Here is a 21,776-nt window from a genome sequence, read left to right on the forward strand (position 1 = left end):
AGGTGCTCAATTGAAAGCCTTATGATTTTTAGAAGGGGAGGAGGAAAAAACAAAAGTACAAAAACGAAGAAAAAATTTTAGTTCTTAAAGGATTAAGTATGGACCCAGCCATTTTACACCTTAGGACCCGGACATTTTTTGAACATATGACCACTGTCACTTTAAACATTAATAACTCTGGAATGCTTTTAGTTATCATTCTGATTCCAAGATTGTTTTTTCGTGACATATTCTACTTTAACATAGTGGTAAAAATTTTTGGTAACTTGCATCCTTTCTTGGTGAAAAATCCCAAAATTTTATGAAAAATTTGAAAATTTTGCATTTTTCTAACTTTAAAGTTCTCTGCTTGTAAGGAAAATGGATATTCAAAATATTTTTTTTTTTATTCACATATACAATATGTCCACTTTATGTTTGCATCATAAAATTGACGAGTTTTTACTTTTGGAAGACACCAGAGGGCTTCAAAGTTCAGCAGCAATTTTCCAATTTTTCACAAAATTTCCAAACTCACTATTTTTCAGGGACCAGTTCAGGTTTGAAGTGGATTTGAAGGGTCTTCATCTTAGAAATACCCCACAAATGACCCCATTATAAAAACTGCACCCCCAAAGTATTCAAAATGACATTCAGTCAGCGTTTTAACCCTTTAGGTGTTTCACAGGAATAGCAGCAAAGTGAAGGAGAAAATTCACAATCTTCATTTTTTACACTCGCATGTTCTTGTAGACCCAATTTTTGAATTTTTACAAGGGGTAAAAGGAGAAAATTTATACTTATATTTGTAGCCCAATTTCTCAGTAAGCACATACCTCATATGTCTATGTAAAGTGTTCGGCGGGCGCAGTAGAGGGCTCAGAAGCGAAGGAGCGACAAGGGGATTTTTGAGAGTACGTTTTTCTGAAATGGTTTTTGGTTGGGCATGTTGTATTTAGGAAGCCCCTATGGTGCCAGAACAGCAAAAAAAAACACCACATGCCATACCATTTTGGAAACAAGACCCCTTGAGGAACATAACAGGGAATAAAGTGAGCCTTAATACCCCACAGGTGTTTCACGACTTTTGCATATGTAAAAAAAAAAAAAAAACTATTTCACAAAAATGTGTGTTTCCCCCCAAATTTCACATTTTTGCAAGGGTTAATAGCAGAAAATACCCCCCAAAATTTGCAACCCCATCTCTTCTGAGTATGGAGGTACCCCATAAGTTGACCAGAAATGCACTACAGGCGAACTACAATGCTCAGAAGAGAAGGAGTCATATTTGGTATTTTGAGAGCAAATTTTGCTCGGGGGCATGTCGCATTTAGGAAGCCCCTATGGTGCCAGGACAGCAAAATAACCCCCACATGGCATACCATTTTGGAATCTAGACCCCTTGAGGAACGCAACAAGGGGTACAGTGAGCATTTACCCCCACTGGTGTCTGTCAGATCTTTGTAACAGTGGGCTGTACAAAATTTTTAATTTGCACAGCCCACTGTTCCAAAGGTCTGTAAATTCTCACTACACCCCTCATTACATTCCGTGAGGGGTTTAGTTTCCGAAATGGGGTCACATGTGTTTTTTTTTTTTTTTTTTTTGCGTTTGTCAAAACCGCTGTACAAATCACCTCAAATGTACATGGTGCACTCTCCCTTCTGGGCCTTGTCGTGCTCCCCCAGAGCACTTTGCGTCCACATATGGGGTATCTCCGTAGTCGGGAGAAATTGCCTTACAAATTTTGGGGGGCTTTTTTTCCTTTTTACCTCTTGTCAAAATGAAAAGTATAGGGCAACACCAGCATGTTAGTGTAAACAATTTCTTTTTTTATACTAACATGCTGGTGTAGACCCCAACTTCACCTTTTCATAAGGGGTGAAAGGAGAAAAAGACCCCCAAAATTTGTTAGGCAATTTCTCCCGAGTACGGCAATACCCCATATGTGGCCTAAACTGTTGCCTTGAAATACGACAGGGCTCCAAAGTGAGAGCACCATGCGCATTTGAGGCCTGAATTAGGGATTTGCATAGGGGTGGACATAGGGGTATTCTATGTCAGTGATTCCCAAACAGGGTGCCTCCAGCTGTTGCAAAACTCCCAGCATGCTTGGACAGTCCCACGGCTGTCCAGCAATACTGGGAGCTGTTGTTTTGCAACAGCTGGAGGCTCCATTTTGGAAACAGTGGCGTACCAGACGTTTTTCATTTTTATTGGGGAGGGGAGGGGGGCTGTGTAGGGGTATGTGTATATGTAGTGTTTTTTACTTTTTATTTTATTTTGTGTTAGTGTAGTGTTTTTAGGGTACAGTCACACAGGCAGGGGATTACAGCGAGTTTCCCGCTGCGAGTTTGAGCTGCCGTGCAAAATTTGCTGCATCGCAAACTTGCAGCCTGATACTCACTGTAAGCCCCCTGCCCATGTGAATGTACCCTGTACATTCACAGGGGGGGGGGGGGAACCTCCAGCTGTTGCAAAACTACAACTCCCAGCATGCACAGTCTATCAGTGCATGCTGGTAGTTATAGTTTTGCAACAACTGGAGGCACACGGGTTGGGAAACACTGAGTTAGGAAACAGACAATGTTTCCCAACCAGTGCGCCTCCAGTTGTTGCAAAACCACTACTCCCAAACATTCTCAGGCATGTTGGAATTAGTAGTTCGGCAACATCTTTAGAGCCAGATGTTGCCGAACTACAACTCCCAGCATGTTGGAGTTGTAGTTTTGCAACACCTGGAGGATTACAGTTTGCAGACCACTAATACAGTGGTTCCCAAAATGTGCCCTTCCAGATGTTGCAAAACTACAACTCCCAGTATGCCAAAATTGTCCAGGCATGCTGGGAGTTGTAGTTCTGCAACATCTGAAGGGCCAGATGTTACAGAACTACAACTTCCAGCATGCCTGGACAGTAAGGGCATGCTGAGGATGTGTAGTTGTGCAACATCTGGACGGGCACAGTGGTCTCCAAACTATGGACCTCCAGATGTTGCAAAACTGCAACTCCCAGCATGCCCAGACGCCAATGGGCTGTCTGGGCATGCTGGGAGTTGAGTTATACAGGGTCCCATTACAGCAATGCATGTCGCTTTATGGCGACGTGCATTGCTGTAAAGGGCCCGACCGCGGCTGAAGAGGAACTCAACTGTTGCCGCCGCCGCCGTCTTCATCGCCGGGATCCGGGTCTTCAGGGACGAAGTAAGTACCGGGGCCGGGCCCCAGCACTCCCCCGTCGCGTCCTCCAGTCTTCCTCCCGTCCTCTCCGGACTTCCAGGGGCCGGGCAGGGCGGGAGGAAGTAATCGCCCCCCCCCCCGCGATTGGTCGGTTAGCTAACCGACGGATCGCAGGGGATAGGAGGAGGTGGCAGGCTTGCTACCTGGCTCCTATACTTTAGCTGTCTGTGACAACCGGGATCATGCAAAATTACCGGGTGGTCGGGTCCCAGAGACCCGATCAGCCCGGTATTGCCGCAGATCGCAGGGGTGATTTCCCTCGCGATTTGCGGCGATCGCCGACATGGGGGGCAGACGTGGCCCCCCTCGGCGTTTGCCCTGGATGCCTGCTGAAGCATTTCAGCAGGCTTCCAGTTTCGATCTCTGCCCGGCGCGCGGCAGGGACCGGAAAACGCCAGGGCGTATGGATACGCCCTGGGTCCTTAAGGCCCAGGGTGTAAGGGCGTATCCATAAGCCCTGGGTCCTTAAGAGGTTAAATAAATTGACATTTTTCATTGTAAAGACAGCTTGTCGCCCCTGAAGGCAGGGTCACACAGGGTGCATCACAGCGTATTAAAAGCTGCAGATGCGCCAACAGCAGTCTCAGAGGGACTGCAGAGCGAGCTCCCAGCTGCGGTTGGGCACCTCTGTGTGTCTGCTCCTAGTGGCAGATTTCCCGCTTAAGAAATCTGCCGCTATGAGTGGACATGCAGAACTTCCTGGCCGCAGCTGGGAGCTCGCTCTGCAGTCCCACTGTGACTGCCTTTGGTGCATCCGTAGCCTGAAATACGCTGCAGATGCTCCCCAAGTGACCCTGCCCTAAACCTTTTTTTCTCCAGAATGAGGGAGTGTCCCATTGTCTTTTCAGGGGGTTTTACCTGGAAGAGTTTTTTCCCATATCTCCCCTTAAATGTCTCCCCTTAAAGGGGAACTCAGGCCCTAATACATCTTATCCCCTATCCTATCCTGTGGTAATGTAGAAATAAAAAAAAGACCGCGTACGGCGCCTCATGTATTACCCAATGGTAAGGTGGCTATAAAGAAATCAAGCCCCTTATAGGTGGCTGCTCACCTTGAAGCACAAAAAATAGCGCATATCACATCAATGAGGAGGTATAGTGATGTAACTTGCTGCTCAGCCGGAAGGACTTCAGGGGTCAGCGGGAGCTGTCCTCTAGTAGTATGCAGAGTATGTGGAAAAAAAGAGACCATCAATTAAAGGCGCTGCTAGCTTAAACATCAGAGTCACAGAGTTTCTTGTCAAAGATCCACGTATAGATCACTTTTATTGTAATAAAACAAAATAAAATAGATGACGAGTTTCGAGGTCCATTGCCTGATGCCCACGCTTTCATTCCACTGCTCTGAAAGTCTGTACGCACTTTCCGTCCTCCCACTGGCCCGGCCATGTCACGTGACCGCGGCTCCTAGAAACGCCTCTATAGCAACCCCAGCTTCATAGTGGGACGCGTTCTGGCGATCTACAGTGCTGCACAAGCGCATAAAATGGAATAAAATTCCAGCGATCCTTGTTGCCTACGACTTAAATACACATCCTCTACTGTTCCTTAACATCCAATATTGATTTTACATGTGTTCCACCATTCCTTTTGTACTGTATACTGCTTGTATGTTGTGTCTGACATGACCATTGACCACTGGGTCACTCCTACACCCTGTTTGGCATCAGTTCACACTGTATTTAAACATGTTGTTAATCACTGTATTGTTATGCTGATCTGAGGATGAGGGGGATACCCTCGAAATGCGTCATCAATTTTATTTTGTTTTATTACAATAATAATAAATAATAATAATGTTGTTAATCACTGTATTGTTATGCTGATCTGAGGAAGAGGGGTATACCCTCAAAATGCGTCATCTATTTTATTTTGTTTTATTACAATAAAAGTTATCCATGTGTGGATCTTTGACAAGAGACTCTGTGACTCTGATGTTTGAGCTAGCAGCGCCTGGAAATGATGGTCTCTTTTTTTCCACCTATCCTATCCTATCAGGGGGGGGGCTATGCACGGGGGCAGACATCACGATACTCTGGCCCCGTGGTCATCGCATTCGGAGCCTCCAGCACTGCGGAGAGCTCACAAAGGTGGGTGCGGAATGACAGATTGCGAGGGTCCCCAATGGCAGGACCCCCACGATCATACATCTTATCCCCTTTCCTTTGGATAGGGGATAAGATGTATTAGGACCAGAGTACCCCTTTAAATCTTTCCTCATAGCTAAGATGTTTAACCCCTTAAGGACCACAGGCGTATGGGTACGCCCTTGCTCACTGGTACTTAAGGACCAATGGCATACCAATGCCCAGGGGGGTCCTTAGACCGCAAATCGCCAGTGAATTCACACCGTCGATTTGCGGCGCTTCCGGGTCATTGGGTCTCTGGTGACCCAGTGACCCAGAAAATAAGGGGGATCGGGGGGATCCAAGACACCCCCGGTCCCCCTGAAGGTATAGGAGTTAGGTGGCAGTGGTGCCACCCCTCCTATCTCTGCTATTGGTGGGTCAGAAGCGACCGACCAATAGCAGATCGGGGGCGGGTGGGTTAAAGTTCGGTTCCGCCGCTCTGCCCACCCTCTGTAGTCCGGACAGAGCAGGGGAACCATCGGTGACTGGCGCCGGAGGTCACTTAAAATCGGCGCTGGCAGCGGGTGGCGATCGGTGGCTGTTACGCCGAGCGCTCCGGGTCCCCGTTCCTCCCCGGAGCGCTCGCCTCATCCTCGTTGCTGCAGCGCCCCGGTCAGATCCACTGACCGGGTGCGCTGCGGTACCGCCTCCAGCCGGGATGCGATTCGCGATGCGGGTGGCGCCCGCTCGCGATGCGCACCCCGGTCCCCGTACCCGACTCGCTCTCCGTCGGTCCTGTCCCGGCGCGCGCGGCCCCGCTCCCTAGGGCGCGCGCGCGCCGGGTCTCTGCAATTTAAAGGGCCAGTGCACCAATGTTGGTGCCTGGCCCAATCTTCCCAATTAGCTTAATTGGCTCCCACCTGTGCACTTCCCTATATCACCTCACTTCCCCTGCACTCCCTTGCCGGATCTTGTTGCCTTAGTGCCAGTGAAAGCGTTCCTTGTGTGTTCCTTGCCTGTGTTTCCAGACCTTCTGCCGTTGCCCCTGACTACGATCCTTGCTGCCTGCCCCGACCTTCTGCTACGTCCGACCTTGCTTTTGCCTACTCCCTTGTACCGCGCCTATCTTCAGCAGCCAGAGAGGTGAGCCGTTGCTAGTGGATACGACCTGGTCACTACCGCCGCAGCAAGACCATCCCGCTTTGCGGCGGGCTCTGGTGAAAACCAGTAGTGGCTTAGAACCGGTCCACTAGCACGGTCCACGCCAATCCCTCTCTGGCACAGAGGATCCACTACCTGCCAGCCGGCATCGTGACAGTGGCAGCAGCGAGCGGCGATGACATGTGGCTAGCTCCCTGGTGCAGACTACAGAAGCCGGTGAGTTGCCTAACAACATCTGGAGGGCTACAGTTCGAGGCCACTGTACAGTGGTCTCTAAACTGTAGCCCTCCACATGTAGCAAAACTACAACTCCCAGCATGCCCAGACAGCTGTTTGCTGTCTGGGCATGCTGGGATTTGTAGTTTTGCAACATCTGGAGGGCCACAGTTTGGAGATCACTGTGCAGTCGTCTCTAAACTGATGCCCTTCAGATCTTGCAAAACTACAACTCCCAGCATGCCCAAACAGCTGTCTCTGCATTCTGGGAGTTGTAGTTGCGTATCTCCAACTTTTGCATAACTACATCTCCCAGCATGCCCTTCGGTGATCAGAACATGCTGGGAGTTGTAGTTTTGCAACAGCTGGAGGCACACTGGTTGGAAAATACTGAGTTAGGTAACAGAACCTAACTGAAGGTTTTCCAATCAGTGTGCCTCCCGCTGTTGCAAGTACAACTCCCAGCATGCATGGAGTAGTTTTACAACAGCTGGAGGTTTGCCCCCCCCTCCATGTAAATGTAGAGGGTACATTCACACGGGCAGGTTTACAGTGAGTTTCCTGCTTCAAGTTTGAGCTGCCACAGTGTAAACTCCTAGCGGGAAACTCACCGTAACCCCCCACCAGTGCAAATATACCCTAAAAACACTACACTACACTAACACATAATAAAGGGTAAAACACTACATATACACCCCCTTACACTGTCCCCCACACCCCAATAAAAATGAAAAACGTATTGAACGGCAGTGTTTGCAAAACGGAGCCTCTAGCTGTTGCAAAACAACAACTCCCAGCATTTTTGGCCAGCCACTGACTGTCCAGGCATGCTGAGAGTTTTGCAACAGCTGGAGGCACCCTGTTTGGGAATCACTGGCGTAGAATACCCCTATGTCCACCCCTATGCAAGCTTTAATTTAGTCCTCAATAGCGCATGGCGCTCTCTCACTTCGGAGCCCTGTCGTATTTCAAGTTTAGGGACACATATGGGGTATTTCCGTATTCGGGAGCAATTGCACTACAAATTTTCGGGGACTTTTTCTCCTTTTACCCCTTATGAAAAGGAAAAATTGGGGTCTACACCAGCCTGTTAGTGTAAAAAATGTTACACTAACATGTGGTGTTGCCCCATACTTTTTATTTTCACAAGATGTAAAAGTAAAAAATATCAAATTTTACTGCTGTTCTGACATAAACGTAAAAAAATAAATACCCACGTGTGACCCCATTAAGGAAACTACACCCCTCACAGAATGTAGGGGTATAGTAAGCCTTAACACCCCACAGGTGTTTGACAAATTTTCGTTAAAATTGGATGGGAAAATGAAGCAAACATTTTTTTTCCAATAAAATGCTGGTGGTACCCTAAATTTTTCATTTTCACAAGGGAAAATAGGGAAAAAAATTGTAACCCCATTTCTTCTGAATAAGAACATACCCCATGTGTGGATGTAAAGTGCTCTGCGGGCAAACTACAATGCTCAGAAGAGAAGCAGCGCCATTGGCCTTTTGGAGAGAAAATTTGTCCGGAATTGAAGGCCACATGTGTTTAAAAAGCCCCCATGGTGCCAGAACAATGGACCCCACACATGTGAACTTATTTTGCAAACTGCACCCCTCACGGAATGTAATAAGGGGTACAGTGAGCATTTACGCCCCACAGGTGTCTGACAGATTTTTGGAACAGTGGTCCGTGAAAATGAAAAATGTAATTTTTCATTTGCACAGCCCACTGTTCCAAAGATCTGTCAAACACCAGTGGGGTGTCGTTTCTAAAATGGGGGTCACATGTGGGGGGTGCACTGTTCTGGCACCACGGGGGGCTTTGTAAATGCACATGGCCCCAAACTTCAATTCCAACCAAATTCTCTCTCCGAAATCTCAATGGCGCTCCTTCTCTTGTGAGCATTGTAGTTCACCCGCAGTGCACTTTACGTCCACACATGGGGTATTTCCATACTCAGAAGAAATGGGGTTACACATTTTGGTGGACATTTTCAACTAATACCCCTTGTAAAAATGTAAAATTTGGGTGAAAAAATGCATTTTTGCGAATTTTTTTTTTTACACATCTGACATTAACACAAAGTCGTCAACACCAGTGGGGTGATAAGGCTCAATGGACCCCTTGTTACGTGCCTTGAGGGGTGTAGTTTCCAAAATAGTATGCCATGTGTTTTTTTTTTTTGTTTGTTTGTTTTTTGCTGTTCTGGCACAATAGGGGATTCCTAAATGCGACATGCCCCCCAAAAACCATTTCAGCAAAATTTGCTTTCAAAATCCTGTTGTCGCTCCTTCCCTTCTGAGCCCTCTACTGCGCTCGCCGAACACTTCACATACACATATAAGGTATTTCCTTACTCGAGAGAAATTGGGTTACAAATTTTGGGGGCTTTTTCTTCTATTACCACTTATAAAAATAAAAAAACTGGGTCTACAAGAACATGCAAGTGTAAAAAATTAAGATTTTGAATGTTTTCCTTCACTTTGCTGCTATTCCTGTGAAACACCTAAAGGGTTAACAAACTTTCTGAATGTAATTTTGAATACTTTGAGGGGTGCAGTTTTTATAATGGGGTCATTTATGGGGTATCTCTAATATGAAGGCCCTTAAAATCCACTTCAAAACTGAACTGGTCCCTGAAAAATTCTGATTTAGAAAATGTTGTGAAAAATTTGAAAATTGCTGCTGAACTTTGAAGCCCTCTGTTGTCTTCCAAAAGTAAAAACATGTCAACTTAATGATGCAAACATAAAGTAGACATATTGTATATGTGAATCAATGTATCATTTATTTGGAATGTCTAATTTCCTTACAAGCAGAGAGTTTCAAAGTTAGAAAAATGCAAGATTTTCTATTTTTTCATAAAAAATTTTAATTTCTCACCAAGAAATTATGCAAGTATCGACGAAAATTTACCATTAACATAAAGTAGAATATGTCACGAAAAAACAAACTCAGAATCAGACTGAAAAGTGAAAGTGTCCCAGAGTTATTAATGCTTAAAGTGACAGTGGTCAGATGTGCAAAAAACGCTCTGGTCCTTAAGGTGAAGATGGGCTTGTTCCTTAAGGGGTTAATGCCCCTTATTAGTTTACTTGCGCCTCTGTTTTCTTTCCTTTTTATTAAGCTCTTTGTAATTTTTAAAGGCTAAAGCTAAGCCCCGTGATTTGTATTTTTTAACCCCTTAACGACCAAGGATGCATATTTACATCCTTGGCTGGCTCCTGCGATATAACGCGGGGTCATGCGGTGACCCTGCGTCATATCGGGTCGGTCCCGGCATGTATCTGAAGCCTGGACCCGGGGCTAATAGCGTGCGGCAGCAATCACTGTGCAGCGCGCTATTAACCCGTTAGACGCGGTGTTCAAAGTTGAACGTCGCGTCTAAAACGAAAGTGAAAGCTGCCCGGCTGCTCACTGGGGCTGATAGGGACCACCGCAGTGAAAATGCGGTGTACCGATCAGCTGGGACGCGAGCGTAGGTCCTCTTACCTTCCTCCGGCGTGTCCCTTTGGCGATTGATAGTTCCAAGCCTGAGATGCAGGCTTGAGCAATCGACCGCTGATAACACTGATCAATGAAAAGCTATGGCTTTACAGTGAACAGGGTATAAGATCAGTGTGTGCAATGTTATAGCCCCCTATGGGAGCTATAACACTGCAAAAAAAAAGTGTGAAAAAAAGTTAATAAATGTCATTTAACCCTTTTTCTAATAAAAGTTTGAATCACCCCCCTTTTCCCATAAAAAAAACAATCATGTAAATAAAAATAAATATAAACATATGTGGTATTGCTATGTGCATAAATGTCCGAACTATAAAAATATATCAATAATTAAACCGCACGGTCAATGGCGTACGCGCAAAAAAATTCCAAAGTTCGAAATAATGTTTTTTTGGTCACTTTTTATATCATGAAAAAATTTATAAAAAGCGATCAAAAAGTCTGATCAATACAAAAATGGTACTGCTAAAAACCTCAGATCACAGCGCAAAAAATGAGCCATCATACCGCCCCATGAGCGGTAAAATAAAAAAGTTATAGGGGTCAGAAGATGACAATTTTAAACGTATACATTTTCCTGCATGTAGTTATGATTTTTTACAGAAGTACGACAAAATCAAACCTATATAAGTAGGGTATCATTTTAATCTTATGGACCTACAGAATAAATATAAGGTGTCATTTTTACCGAAAAATGTACTGCGTAGAAATGGAAGCCCCCAAAATTTCCAAAATGGCGTTTTTTCTTCAATTTCATCGCACAATGATTTTTTTTCCCGTTTCGACGTAGATTTTAGGGTAAAATGATTGATGTCACTGCAAAGTAGAATGGTGGCGCAAAACATAAGCCATCATATGGATTTTTAGGTGCAAAATTGAAAGGGTTATGATTTTTAAAAGGTGAGGAGGAAAAAACGAAAGTTCAAAAACGGAAAAACCCCTTGTCGTTAAGGGGTTAAACGCTATTTTTTTGTTGTTTATTTCTCTTTTAACAATAGTTTTCAGCCATGTGGGATTTAGTTTTAAATGTTTATACTTGTTCCCAAGGAAATAAATTAAGCAGTATAGTTATTCAGTGTAGATTTAAAAAATCTCCCATTTATCATCTGTATCAGTATTTGACAAAAACTCATCCCAGTCTATGTCCTGAAGTTCAGCTCTTAGCACAGGGAAATTTGCCTTTTAAAAATCATATGTTCTTGCCCTCCCAACATGCCTTTGTTTTCTACACTTTAAAGGGTACCTCTCATCAAAAAAACTTTTGATATATTATAGATTAATGTATGCAGAATAACTTTACAATTGCATGTTATTAAAAAATATGCTTCTTTGTATTCAATTTTCCACTTTGAAGAAATGACCACTAGGGGTCTCCCTACCAGTCCTGGCAGCAAGCATTTCAGACTCATGCTGGAGTCCTAAACACTACGAGCTGCCAGTCTGCTTTGTTCACAAAGGAGAACACTCAGAGCTGCCAGCCTGCTTTGTTCACAGCCAAACGGGCTGTGAACAAAGCAGGCTGGCAGCTCTGAGTGTTTAGGACTCCAGCATGAGTCAGAAATGCTTGCTGACAGGACTGATCGGGAAAAATACAATAGAAAGAAGCATATTTTTCATTAACATGCTATTGGAAAGTTATTCAACATTCATTAATCTAAAATATATCAAAAGTTTATTTGATGAGAGGTACCCTTTAAACCAAAAATACCTATAAATAAATAGGATAAATTATCCTCCAATACATTTTCTAAATATCTGGAACAGTGTAAATTCCATATTGATAGCCCAGTCACATGAGGAGTCTAGCCAGGGCTTACTGACACCAACTACATTGTTATGTTTCTCCAGTACCAAGCCCTCAAACTTTCCCATTTTGAGCATTCAGCAAGCTAGATGGTAAATTACTATTTTTGTTGGCAAATCTAGAAGGCGGAGGGTGAGAGTTTTCATCCTGGCATAGTGCAAGGCTGTATACTGTACAGGAGCTGGACTCCCATCACGCTGTACTATCTGTGCTCGTAACTGCACAGTCGCAGTTACAGCTTGGATAAGCAGGAGGTATTCATTGTACAACACATTGAAAAAATGGAACGGAATCCAGCTCAAATGCAGATCAAATATGCGCAGCTTTATTTCGACATCACGCCCAAAGCAACAGGTACAAGTCGGAAATGATGCGTTTCGGCCAGTTGACTAAGGTGACTAAGGCCAGCACCTGGCCGAAACGCGTCATTTCCGACTTGTACCTGTTGCTTTGGGCGTGATGTCGAAATAAAGCTGCGCATATTTGATCTACATTTGAGCTGGATTCCGTTCCATTCTTTCATTGTGCTTCAGTGCAAGTCCGCACTTTTCCGTGCTCAATATCCGGACCAGGGGTGAGCTGGCTTTTGCTTGAAAGTTTCTTCATTGTATAACACATGCCTAGCAAGGAAAGAGTAGCAACACATGCCTAGCAAGGAAAGGAGCAATGCAGGTGTATGAAGCACTGCCGCATTCCTGGTGAGTAACAGATGATATCAGCAACCGGAACTCACTGCTTATGCCGGACATCAGCAATTACACCGAGGCATTAACCCTTTAGATGCCACAATCAAAGGCATTCATGGCATTTAAATGTAATAAATAGCGGTATCTGGAGATTGGGGGCATGGTAAATGGCGGAAAAATAAAAAAAAACCACCAGAATAGCTGGTTTTTGGTCACTTAATATATGAGAAAAAAAATTATTAAAGTCATCAAAAAGTCCCATCTAAACAAAAAGTTGTAACCAATACCAATAAAAACTATAAAAACTACAGATCACAGCCCTAAAAATGAGCACACACACAGCCAGCCCTGTTCTCATAAAAATACTAAAGTTATAGGAGTCAGAAAATGGCAATTTAAGGCATACTTATTTTCTTATAAAAAGTTTTATTAAGTAGTAAAATAAAGCAAAACCCATATAAATCGTTGTAATCATATAGACCTACAGAATAGAGATCATTTTAACTCTAAAGGTTTTTAATTTGTGCCTCAGAATTTTTTCTTTGGCTTTGCAATTTATTTTTTGTTTTGTTAAACGAGTGTTGTCATCCCAAAGTAAAAGTGGTCCCGCAATAAAACAAGCCCATATGTGGCCCTGTAGGTAGAAAATTGGCTAATAAAATGCATGGAGGAAATGAAAAAAACAAGAATGAAAAATCGCTGTAGTCTTAGGGGGACAAAACTGCCTACAATAGCAAGGAGTTAAAGTTGTTTCGACAATTCCTTTCATTCATATTGCGTGTTTGGATTTTATATCTTTATAAGTAATGATTTTACATGTAAAACATACACAAGCCTAATATTTATATGGATCCTGTACATTTACTTAAGAATATCGTCCATTAAACTTCTTTTTTCTGTGAAACTTTGTGTCTTACTCTTAAAAGACTGGGATTTATGTTAACCTTTGTGGCTTTTTTTTTATCACTCTTGTACTTGTTATTTACACACTCACGTGTAAAGGTAATGTTCTATAAGTATAGTCTGAATCCAGTGTTTATGAATCTTTAGCCATTGGACTATCTTTATTTTTCTTTATATCGTTATTTGATTTTGTCCAGAGCAGCTAAAATCCAGGTCTGTGATAAGATGGAATTCCAGTTTTGTGGAGAAAAGTTAAACAGACCAAACTTTGTGGCTAGATAAAACTATTACTACACTAAATGCTTGGTTACCACTGTGGCATTATGCTGAATTCTTGATACTATCGTCAAACAGCATTCATAACCTCTGCTGTTTGTCTGGGTGGATGTCAGAGCACTCAAGGAGAGAGAGATAGAAAACAGACTACCCCTGTAGGGAAGCGAGAGGGGTGAGCAAGAGAAGGGCACAATATTTATGGCTAAAGACTCTATAACTTATTTAAAGAGATGAAAGTTTCTCCAGTGCTTGGAGCGTTTCAATTACTTGTTTTTTAAAGTTTGTCATCCGCTACATTCTATATTGTCAGCAGTACAATAAATCTATCATGTTTGTATTGATAATAGGCAATTGCTTAATATGATGTATGGCATTGAAGCCTGGAAGCCTGTTTACCTATTTAAATAGTATTAATCTTTAAGCAACCTGCAAATCATTATTGGATGTCTTAAGAAATTTCCTGTTCCACCTGGATTCACACAGTGCATGTTTTCATGTTTTTACCACATGTTGCATAGTGATTTTTTTTTTCATGTTTTTATCATGATTTGAAGGTCAGGTGGGTAAGTATCAGAAAAAAGCATGCATTTTTTTTACTATGAATTGCTATGGTTTTGCTGTACGATTATCGACTGCGGTTTTCACAGGTTTGGGCCATTAGCCCAGACCTTTGAGGAAGCTCTACAGAGCGAGACAATGCGGGGGAGGAGGAGGGGGGGGCAGTTAGTTGTCTTGTTATAATAAATCTCCTTATTGCTAAAGTTGCTGATCAACTGCAGTCACAATACTGTACTTGTGTACTACTATGACTTGTACTTTATGTTCTTTATTTGACTATAATATCAAATGTGGCACCAATATTCACACACAGTGTACCATTTATATCATATAGGTGCAATCACACTGGTTTCTATGGAATATTTTTCTTTTTTCTCTGGCAATATGGTGCTGTTAGTATTTCACTTCATAAATCTTCGTATACATATACATTTTTAACCCATTTTGGCCTTAAAGGACTGAGCCAATTAAATGTTTGCATTTTCGTTTTTTCCTCCTCGCTTTTTTAGAGCCATAACTCTTTTATTTTTCCATCCAGAGACCTATATGAAGGCTTGTTTCTTGGGCAACCAATTGTACATTGTAATGACGCTCAACAAGAGAGCCATTTTCTGTACAATAGATTTATTGTTGCATTTCATTTGTTGCAACAGTGTTATTGTTGCATTTAATCAAACAGTGATAGAAAGACTCTAATAACACAATCATGTCCCTGTGAGCAACAGCATAAGATCAGGTGTACTGGTACTTTTGATGGGTATGCCAACAACATTATGGGCATTTGCACCATCTTTGGAATTTACTCATATCGTAAAATTACTTACTACCCTAGATTGGCAACAGACCCAGTGTCACCCACAGTTGGGGCATTAACTTAAAGGACCAAATGGTCCACAGTCTCTTATGATGTCTAGCACATGGTTAACCAACAAGACTATTGATTCATACCCTCGCAGACACTAGTTTTTGCTTACTTTTATCTAAGATCAAGACATTTGTCAATCCAGTCTATCAACAGCCATATCGAGTCAGACAGTTAATCAACTGGAGCAGCAGGAGCATAATTTATGTGACTTATTAAAGTTGTCTCAAACTGTATTTGGAATAAACAACAAAAGTTCAAATGTTGTATCTCCCAACATGTAAGTTCTATTTGAAATAACACTGACACCCCCTAGGAAAGGTAATATTAATACACTTCTACTGAGGGAAGAAGGAAAATAGATTTACAAGTTACTTAGAAAAGCACCATTCTGCCTTAACAAGGGCTTTAACATGACAGCATCACAATGTTTTTTCATATATATCACGTGTTATAGCTTGATTTGTGATAGGCTGTTTAGGTTTGTGAACAAGTGAGCAATCCTTTAGGGTGACTCTAAGGATATACTTGCGTGCAACATTATATACCTATAAATCATACTGGTCACACTTTCTTTAACCCTATCAAAGTTAGCACACATCCTTACCAGATCAGAGTTCTGCAGACTCTGCTCATAAAATACATAAATACCACTCCAAACTCCACCAAACAAGGAGGATCCAATGTGTGCTGCCTCACCACGGAGAGGGGATACAATACTGTGCAACCTACTTGAACAGTATTGTATCCCCTCTCTGTGGTGAGGCAGCGCCCATTGGATCCTCCTTGTTCGGTGGAATTTGGAGTGGTATTCTTTTTCTCACGCCTGGAGCGTGGTGGAGAAAGTTGCTGCAGCCTCTTTGTCTACCTCTGTACATGTTGTGTCGGTAATTGCACAACCCATCCAGGTGAGTCAGTGTTTCGCTCACCTTTACACTTTCCCTTTGTTAGAAGGATTTACACAGAAGGCGCCTTTTGCTTGTTTTTTATATCATAAAAGACATAAGGGAGTCTTTCCCTTATAAAAAAGGACAGGATGTGTATTCTTTAAGGGGTTACCCAGGTTGTTTTTATTTTTCACTATTGTTCCCGTGATGCCAAGTTATTTTTTAAGTGCTTCACTTGCCTTACATGTGTGGGGTGGATTGACACTTTTTTCTGTGGGGTGGATTGACCCCCGGGTTCAGCATTCTTTTGGACTCTTGATGACTGTTGTCTCAAACCATTTCCCAGGATCGTGTTTTGGCACGAGAAAACAGCTGATCACAGGGTGCTTGTCTTCTTCTTGTCTTTCCTGATAAGCCAGATGTTCAATGTATCCCCCGCTGGCTACAGACGGCTGAGATCACGTGACTGCCGAGGATGTTTTTAATGCCAGTGGAGCAGTATGTACAGCTTGACCGCACACGTCATCAGAGGCTAGAAGCCAAGCCCTCTGTGATCAGCTGTTTTCCCGAGCCAAACAGGATCCCGGTAAAGGCTCGAGACAACAGTCATCCAGAGTCCAATGGAATGCTGAACCCAGGGGGACCATGAAATCATAAAAAAGAGTTCAATCACCCCACTTGTTAGGCAAGTAAAACACTAAAGACATAAATTGGCATTAGGGGCACGATAGTGAAAAATGTATAAACCTGGATAACCCCTTTAACCGTATACTCTGTAACACGGGGTTTTAAATCCCATCTAGTAGATCACTGAAACTTAGTTTTATATGTACTGATTAGAAGTTTTAGGGATGGATTTTCAGATTAGGTGTTAATGATCCTGTTCTTCGGCCTAGGGGTTTATTGTGTTTGGTTTTGTTATTGGGCTATATCAGTACAACACACCCACACAAACAGCAGCAGCATGGAGGATATTATAAAGCAGTACTGAAATACAACACCAAAGCTTTCAGCAGCTTTTGTGTCTTTCTTTGCCTTTGTCTTACTCTGCAACTAACTCCTCCTTTCTCCAAATACTTCTATGGGCAGCTTTAAGGGAGTGAGCTGATAGTCCATCCTGTCTTTAAAGATGAACTTTTAGTAGTTTTCAAAATAAATTATGAGTTCAGGAGGACGAGGAAATGAGCTTGATAACTATTTAACAAGCTTGTACTATTTAACAAGTTACCAGCAGGGAATTCAGGGCTTTAAAGCTTCACTTTAAGCTTTCTTTCATTTCTATGAAATGAAGTTAGAGATGTTTAGTTGAATATGAATTGTTTACTTGCTATAAAATTGTCTTTCTTAAAGGAAATAAAGAGACTGTCTTCTGACTTACTGAACTACAAAGTAATCTATAAGCAAAGAGCAAACGAAGAGAACATCATACTTTCTGAAAAAGAGCAGAATGTGAACGAACTGAAAGAAAGACTTCAGACGGTATGAATAAAAGTAAATGTTATGTAGTTTTTCATAAAATTCCAGGCATTCTGTATGATGAGGAATAAAAACATATTTCTAATAGTTCTTGTTACAAACTGATAGCATCCTTTCTGGTAATGTATCTGCTTATGTTGCCTTGGTGTCTGCACAGTAAAATGGTTCTGGTAATTGTTGAATGTTTATAGCGGCCCTTTCATGCTAGAAAAGGAAAAATGATCTTCTCTTTTCCCAGAGAAGTATTTGCCAAGTACATTTTCTATGTTCTTAAGCACATGTTAACAAATACAGACAAGTCAAGTCAGAGAAAGGCTTCACTTTCTCAGATCTGGATTCCTCTTATTATAGGACAGTTCCTTAATTCTTCTAGTAAAATGATTGTGTCCCTGAATTTTGTTTGAGTTAATTCTGGGAACCTTTCTTCTTGTCATTGAAATTTCATCAGTTTCTCCTATAAAAAAATGTGCTGTAAAGTCAGATCCTTTAGGATCATGAGGGGTTTTCTCATGAAGTTTTATATAGGGTGTATTCACACCTACAGTATCAATACTGAATCAAAGAACTTGATAAGGGTTGAAACTCCGAGATCCAGCACAGACCAGAAACTTGAACTATGAAAGACAGGAAACAAAGTCCAGAGCAAGTCCAAGGTTGGAAAAAAAAAAGCAACCAGCTACTGGCCATTGGATGAAGGAAATAAAAAAAAGTCCAGCCCCAAAGTGTTGCTGTGCAAAAAATCTTCCTTTTATTCATGAATTATAAAAATAACATTCAATAGTGTTCATGGAAACTAACATCTGACATATTTCAGAAGTAATACCTTAGTCATAGTATCAGATGTTGGCCATTGTTGGAACAAAGCGATTTTAAGAAAGGCATCTAGGAGGAGGCCAAGGTCAATCCCTGGACTGATGTGAAGGAGCAGGTCAGGGATGTTGTCAGGAGATACTAGAATCAGCTCTCAACATCAGGCCAATGACAGAAGTAGAAGATACAAGGATCAGGACCAGGAACAGACCAGGTTGTTGTACCAGGAGATAGAATCAGGGTCGTCTGGAGCAGGCCGAGTTAGGGCCAGAAGAGAGCAATGCAACGTCCTGGTGTAGAATAGTCAAAAACAGAAACACTCCAAGTATTAAGGCAGGAATAGTATTCTAGGCAGGGACATAATCTGGAGTAGCCAGGTGTCTGGACCAGAAGTTGTATGGAAGGTAAAAGTGTAATCTTCAGAACATAAATGTCTGGACCAGGAGTAGTACTATAAGTACCAGGCTTAGTATGCAGTGGGCAAGGCAGGAACATTATTATATATTGCTATTAAAAGACTTTGAGTGGCTTCAAGTTATCTAATATGTTGTCCCCATACATATACACAATATTCAGGAAACATTAAGGTGGCACCCTCTCTAGCAGTACACCCCTCCCTGTTTCACAGGAGGTTTTTTAAATTTATAGTGGATCCTGCATGTCACCCAGTCAGATGAATATGCCCAGCAGAGGTGAGTGGAGTAAGCATATTAAGGTCCCATTTGACAAGAGGCCACTTACCCGTGGGTGACGGGGGACACGTTTTGATCATAAATTGCGCTAAAAGCCTCAATTTTTTGACCAAGAGTGATGTTGCAACCTTCTTTTTTGTATAAGATATACAGTAGATGCATTTGGTGATTTCAATTCACTTACGGTCTTCATGACAACATTGTACCTGACAAAAATCCATTACTCAATTCTTGATTTTGCTTTCGAACCTTTAAGGTTTAACTAACCATAACTTAGCATAAAGCTATACCAATTTGTTATGTGTTCATTTGCAGAGTTAGCAGAACTGTTAGTTGCCTTGACTCTCAATCCTGCAAAATATTGTATAAGGTTTGCTATAGCAAAGTTAAAAGATAAAGAAATATTGCTTCAGATTAGAAAAGGTGTAGACAAGCTAGATGGCTAGGTTTATCTACACTGTGTACACAAATATTAGGCAAGTTTATCTTGAGAATGAATTTTATTATTGTACAGCATTAGTGAACTTTGCCAATCAAACATGTTATTAAACTTAAAACCTAAATATTTAAGAAAGTGAGGTTTTGTTTTTTCTTAGGAAAATATCTATGTGTGCACAATTGTTGGGCAACTATTAATGTAACACTTACATTGATGTGATCTAAGGTGATACAAGGTGCTCTACCCCAAGTGCAGTTGTGCACCTACGTTGGAGTGGAGGACCTGCACCGATGGATCACAATGTGATTTCACAAATGTAAATGTTAATGTAAACAATGACATTAGCTAACCCTCAAAACTCATGTAAAATTGAGACATTATCCAGTATATCCTTATATGAAGGACACACTTGAGCCCGCACACCACGCCAAGGTTTCTCAAACGGTGCAGGTCCTATCAACTTACCTACCTGGCCAGATAAATAAAACCAGTAACCAAATTACGGCAGCCATAGGTTCGACTTGCAGATTGCTCCTCAGTCACCTCCAGTGTGAATCTAAGCACACATACAATGGGAGGGAGTAGACAAGCTACAAGCCCCACCCTGGTTGGTTCATTTATAGCAGGCCTCACAGGTGAAACCCTAATGCTACCCAGCAAGATAAAAGGGTGCATTAGTATAAGCCCTAAGCAAAGACATAACAGCTTATATTTGCATGAACATGGTTATAGCAGGAAAACTCAACCCCAAGTGCAGTTGTGCACCTTTGCTGGGGCGGAGGTCCTGCACTTGTAAACCGTTGCTAAGGACGATCCCCAGCAAAAATTGCATACAATGGAGGATGCCTGCAAACGGTCACAAGTACCACAATGGCATCTTGACACCAGATAAATGTGTATGTGGATGCGTTAAACATGACTGACTTTAAACAAACACTTACATTGATGTGATCTAAGGTGATACAAGGTGCTCTACCCCAAGTGCAGTTGTGCACCTGCGTTGGAGTGGAGGACCTGCACCTATGGATCACAATGTGGTTTCACAACTGTGGTTAATGTAAACAATGACATTAGCTAATCCTCAAAACTGATGTAAAATTGAGACATTAGCCAGTATATCCTTATATGAAGGACACGCTTGAGCCCGCACACCACACCAAGGTTTCTCAAATGGTGCGGGTCCTATCAACTAACCTACCTGGCCAGATAAATAAAACCAGGAACCAAATTATGGCAGACATAGGTCCGACTTGCAGATTGCTCCTCAGTCACCTCAAGTGTGAATCTAAGCACAAGGTACGTCTCCTCTTGCAAAAAAAAGTCCCTCACATCATAGCGTCAGACAACAAAAAAAAATGTTAAGGCCGGTAGAACATGGCAATACAAAAAAAGAGGAAAAAAAACAGCAGACATTTTTACATTTTTTATAATATTTTGCTGCATTTATCAACAAAAATTTACCACTAAAATAAAGTCATTAAAAAACAATCTCAAAATTACTCAGTAAAAGCATTTAAAAGTTATTACCACTTAAAGAGACACGTCAGATTTGAAAAATAGGGCCTGGTCTTTAGGGTAAAAACAGGTGGTGTCATTAAAGGGGTATTCCCCTGGAAAACATTTTTTTTTTTTAATCAACTGGTGCCAGAAAGTTAAACAGATTTGTAAATTACTTCTAGAGATGAGCGAATTGAAGCTGATGAACCGGAATTCGTTACAAATTTCATGAAATATTCGATTTGCAACTAATGCGAATATCACCGCTATTCTATCGCACAAATCGCTTCATTAAACTCCATTTACTGCGGTCCAGGCTCCTAAAATGGCAGATCCACATGTCAGTGCATGGGGCAAGGAATGCTGGGAAGGCGGGAAGGCAAGGAGGGAAGGGAAGTAGGCGGGATGACCCTGAATTACATTCAGGATGCAGCCAGTCACCCCTATGACACAGCCCTATATAAACGGCAGCCATTTTGCGCTGCATTCAAACAGGACGGACATCGCTCTGTGTGTGTTACCCAGAAAAGCTCATTCCAGCAGCGTTTCACATCCTGGTCACATCAGTGTACTGGTGGACAGAGAGTAGTGTTTTTTTTTCACTGAAAAGGATTTTTACTGCAGCCATAAACCTCCCAGTTACTTTCTTCAGCATTGTATTACAGAGAGAGGCAGATAGCTGTGTGTTGCCTCATACATTTCAACAAGCCGCCT

The 21,776-nt window shown here is 42.2% G+C and overlaps 1 protein-coding gene across 9 annotated transcripts in view; it reads left to right on the forward strand.

Moving 5' to 3' along the window:
- Nucleotides 1–21,776, forward strand: part of CCDC73 (coiled-coil domain containing 73) — a 250,434-nt gene that overhangs the window by 175,805 nt on the left and 52,853 nt on the right. For all 9 annotated transcript variants that reach the window (XM_056526613.1, XM_056526616.1, XM_056526615.1 and 6 more), the window contains one exon: nucleotides 17,499–17,627. In XM_056526613.1, coding sequence (XP_056382588.1) covers nucleotides 17,499–17,627 — 129 coding nt within the window. The remainder of the gene's footprint in view (nucleotides 1–17,498; nucleotides 17,628–21,776) is intronic.

Source organism: Hyla sarda, chromosome 6, assembly GCF_029499605.1.
Source record: "Hyla sarda isolate aHylSar1 chromosome 6, aHylSar1.hap1, whole genome shotgun sequence".
NCBI classification, from domain to species: domain Eukaryota; kingdom Metazoa; phylum Chordata; class Amphibia; order Anura; family Hylidae; genus Hyla; species Hyla sarda.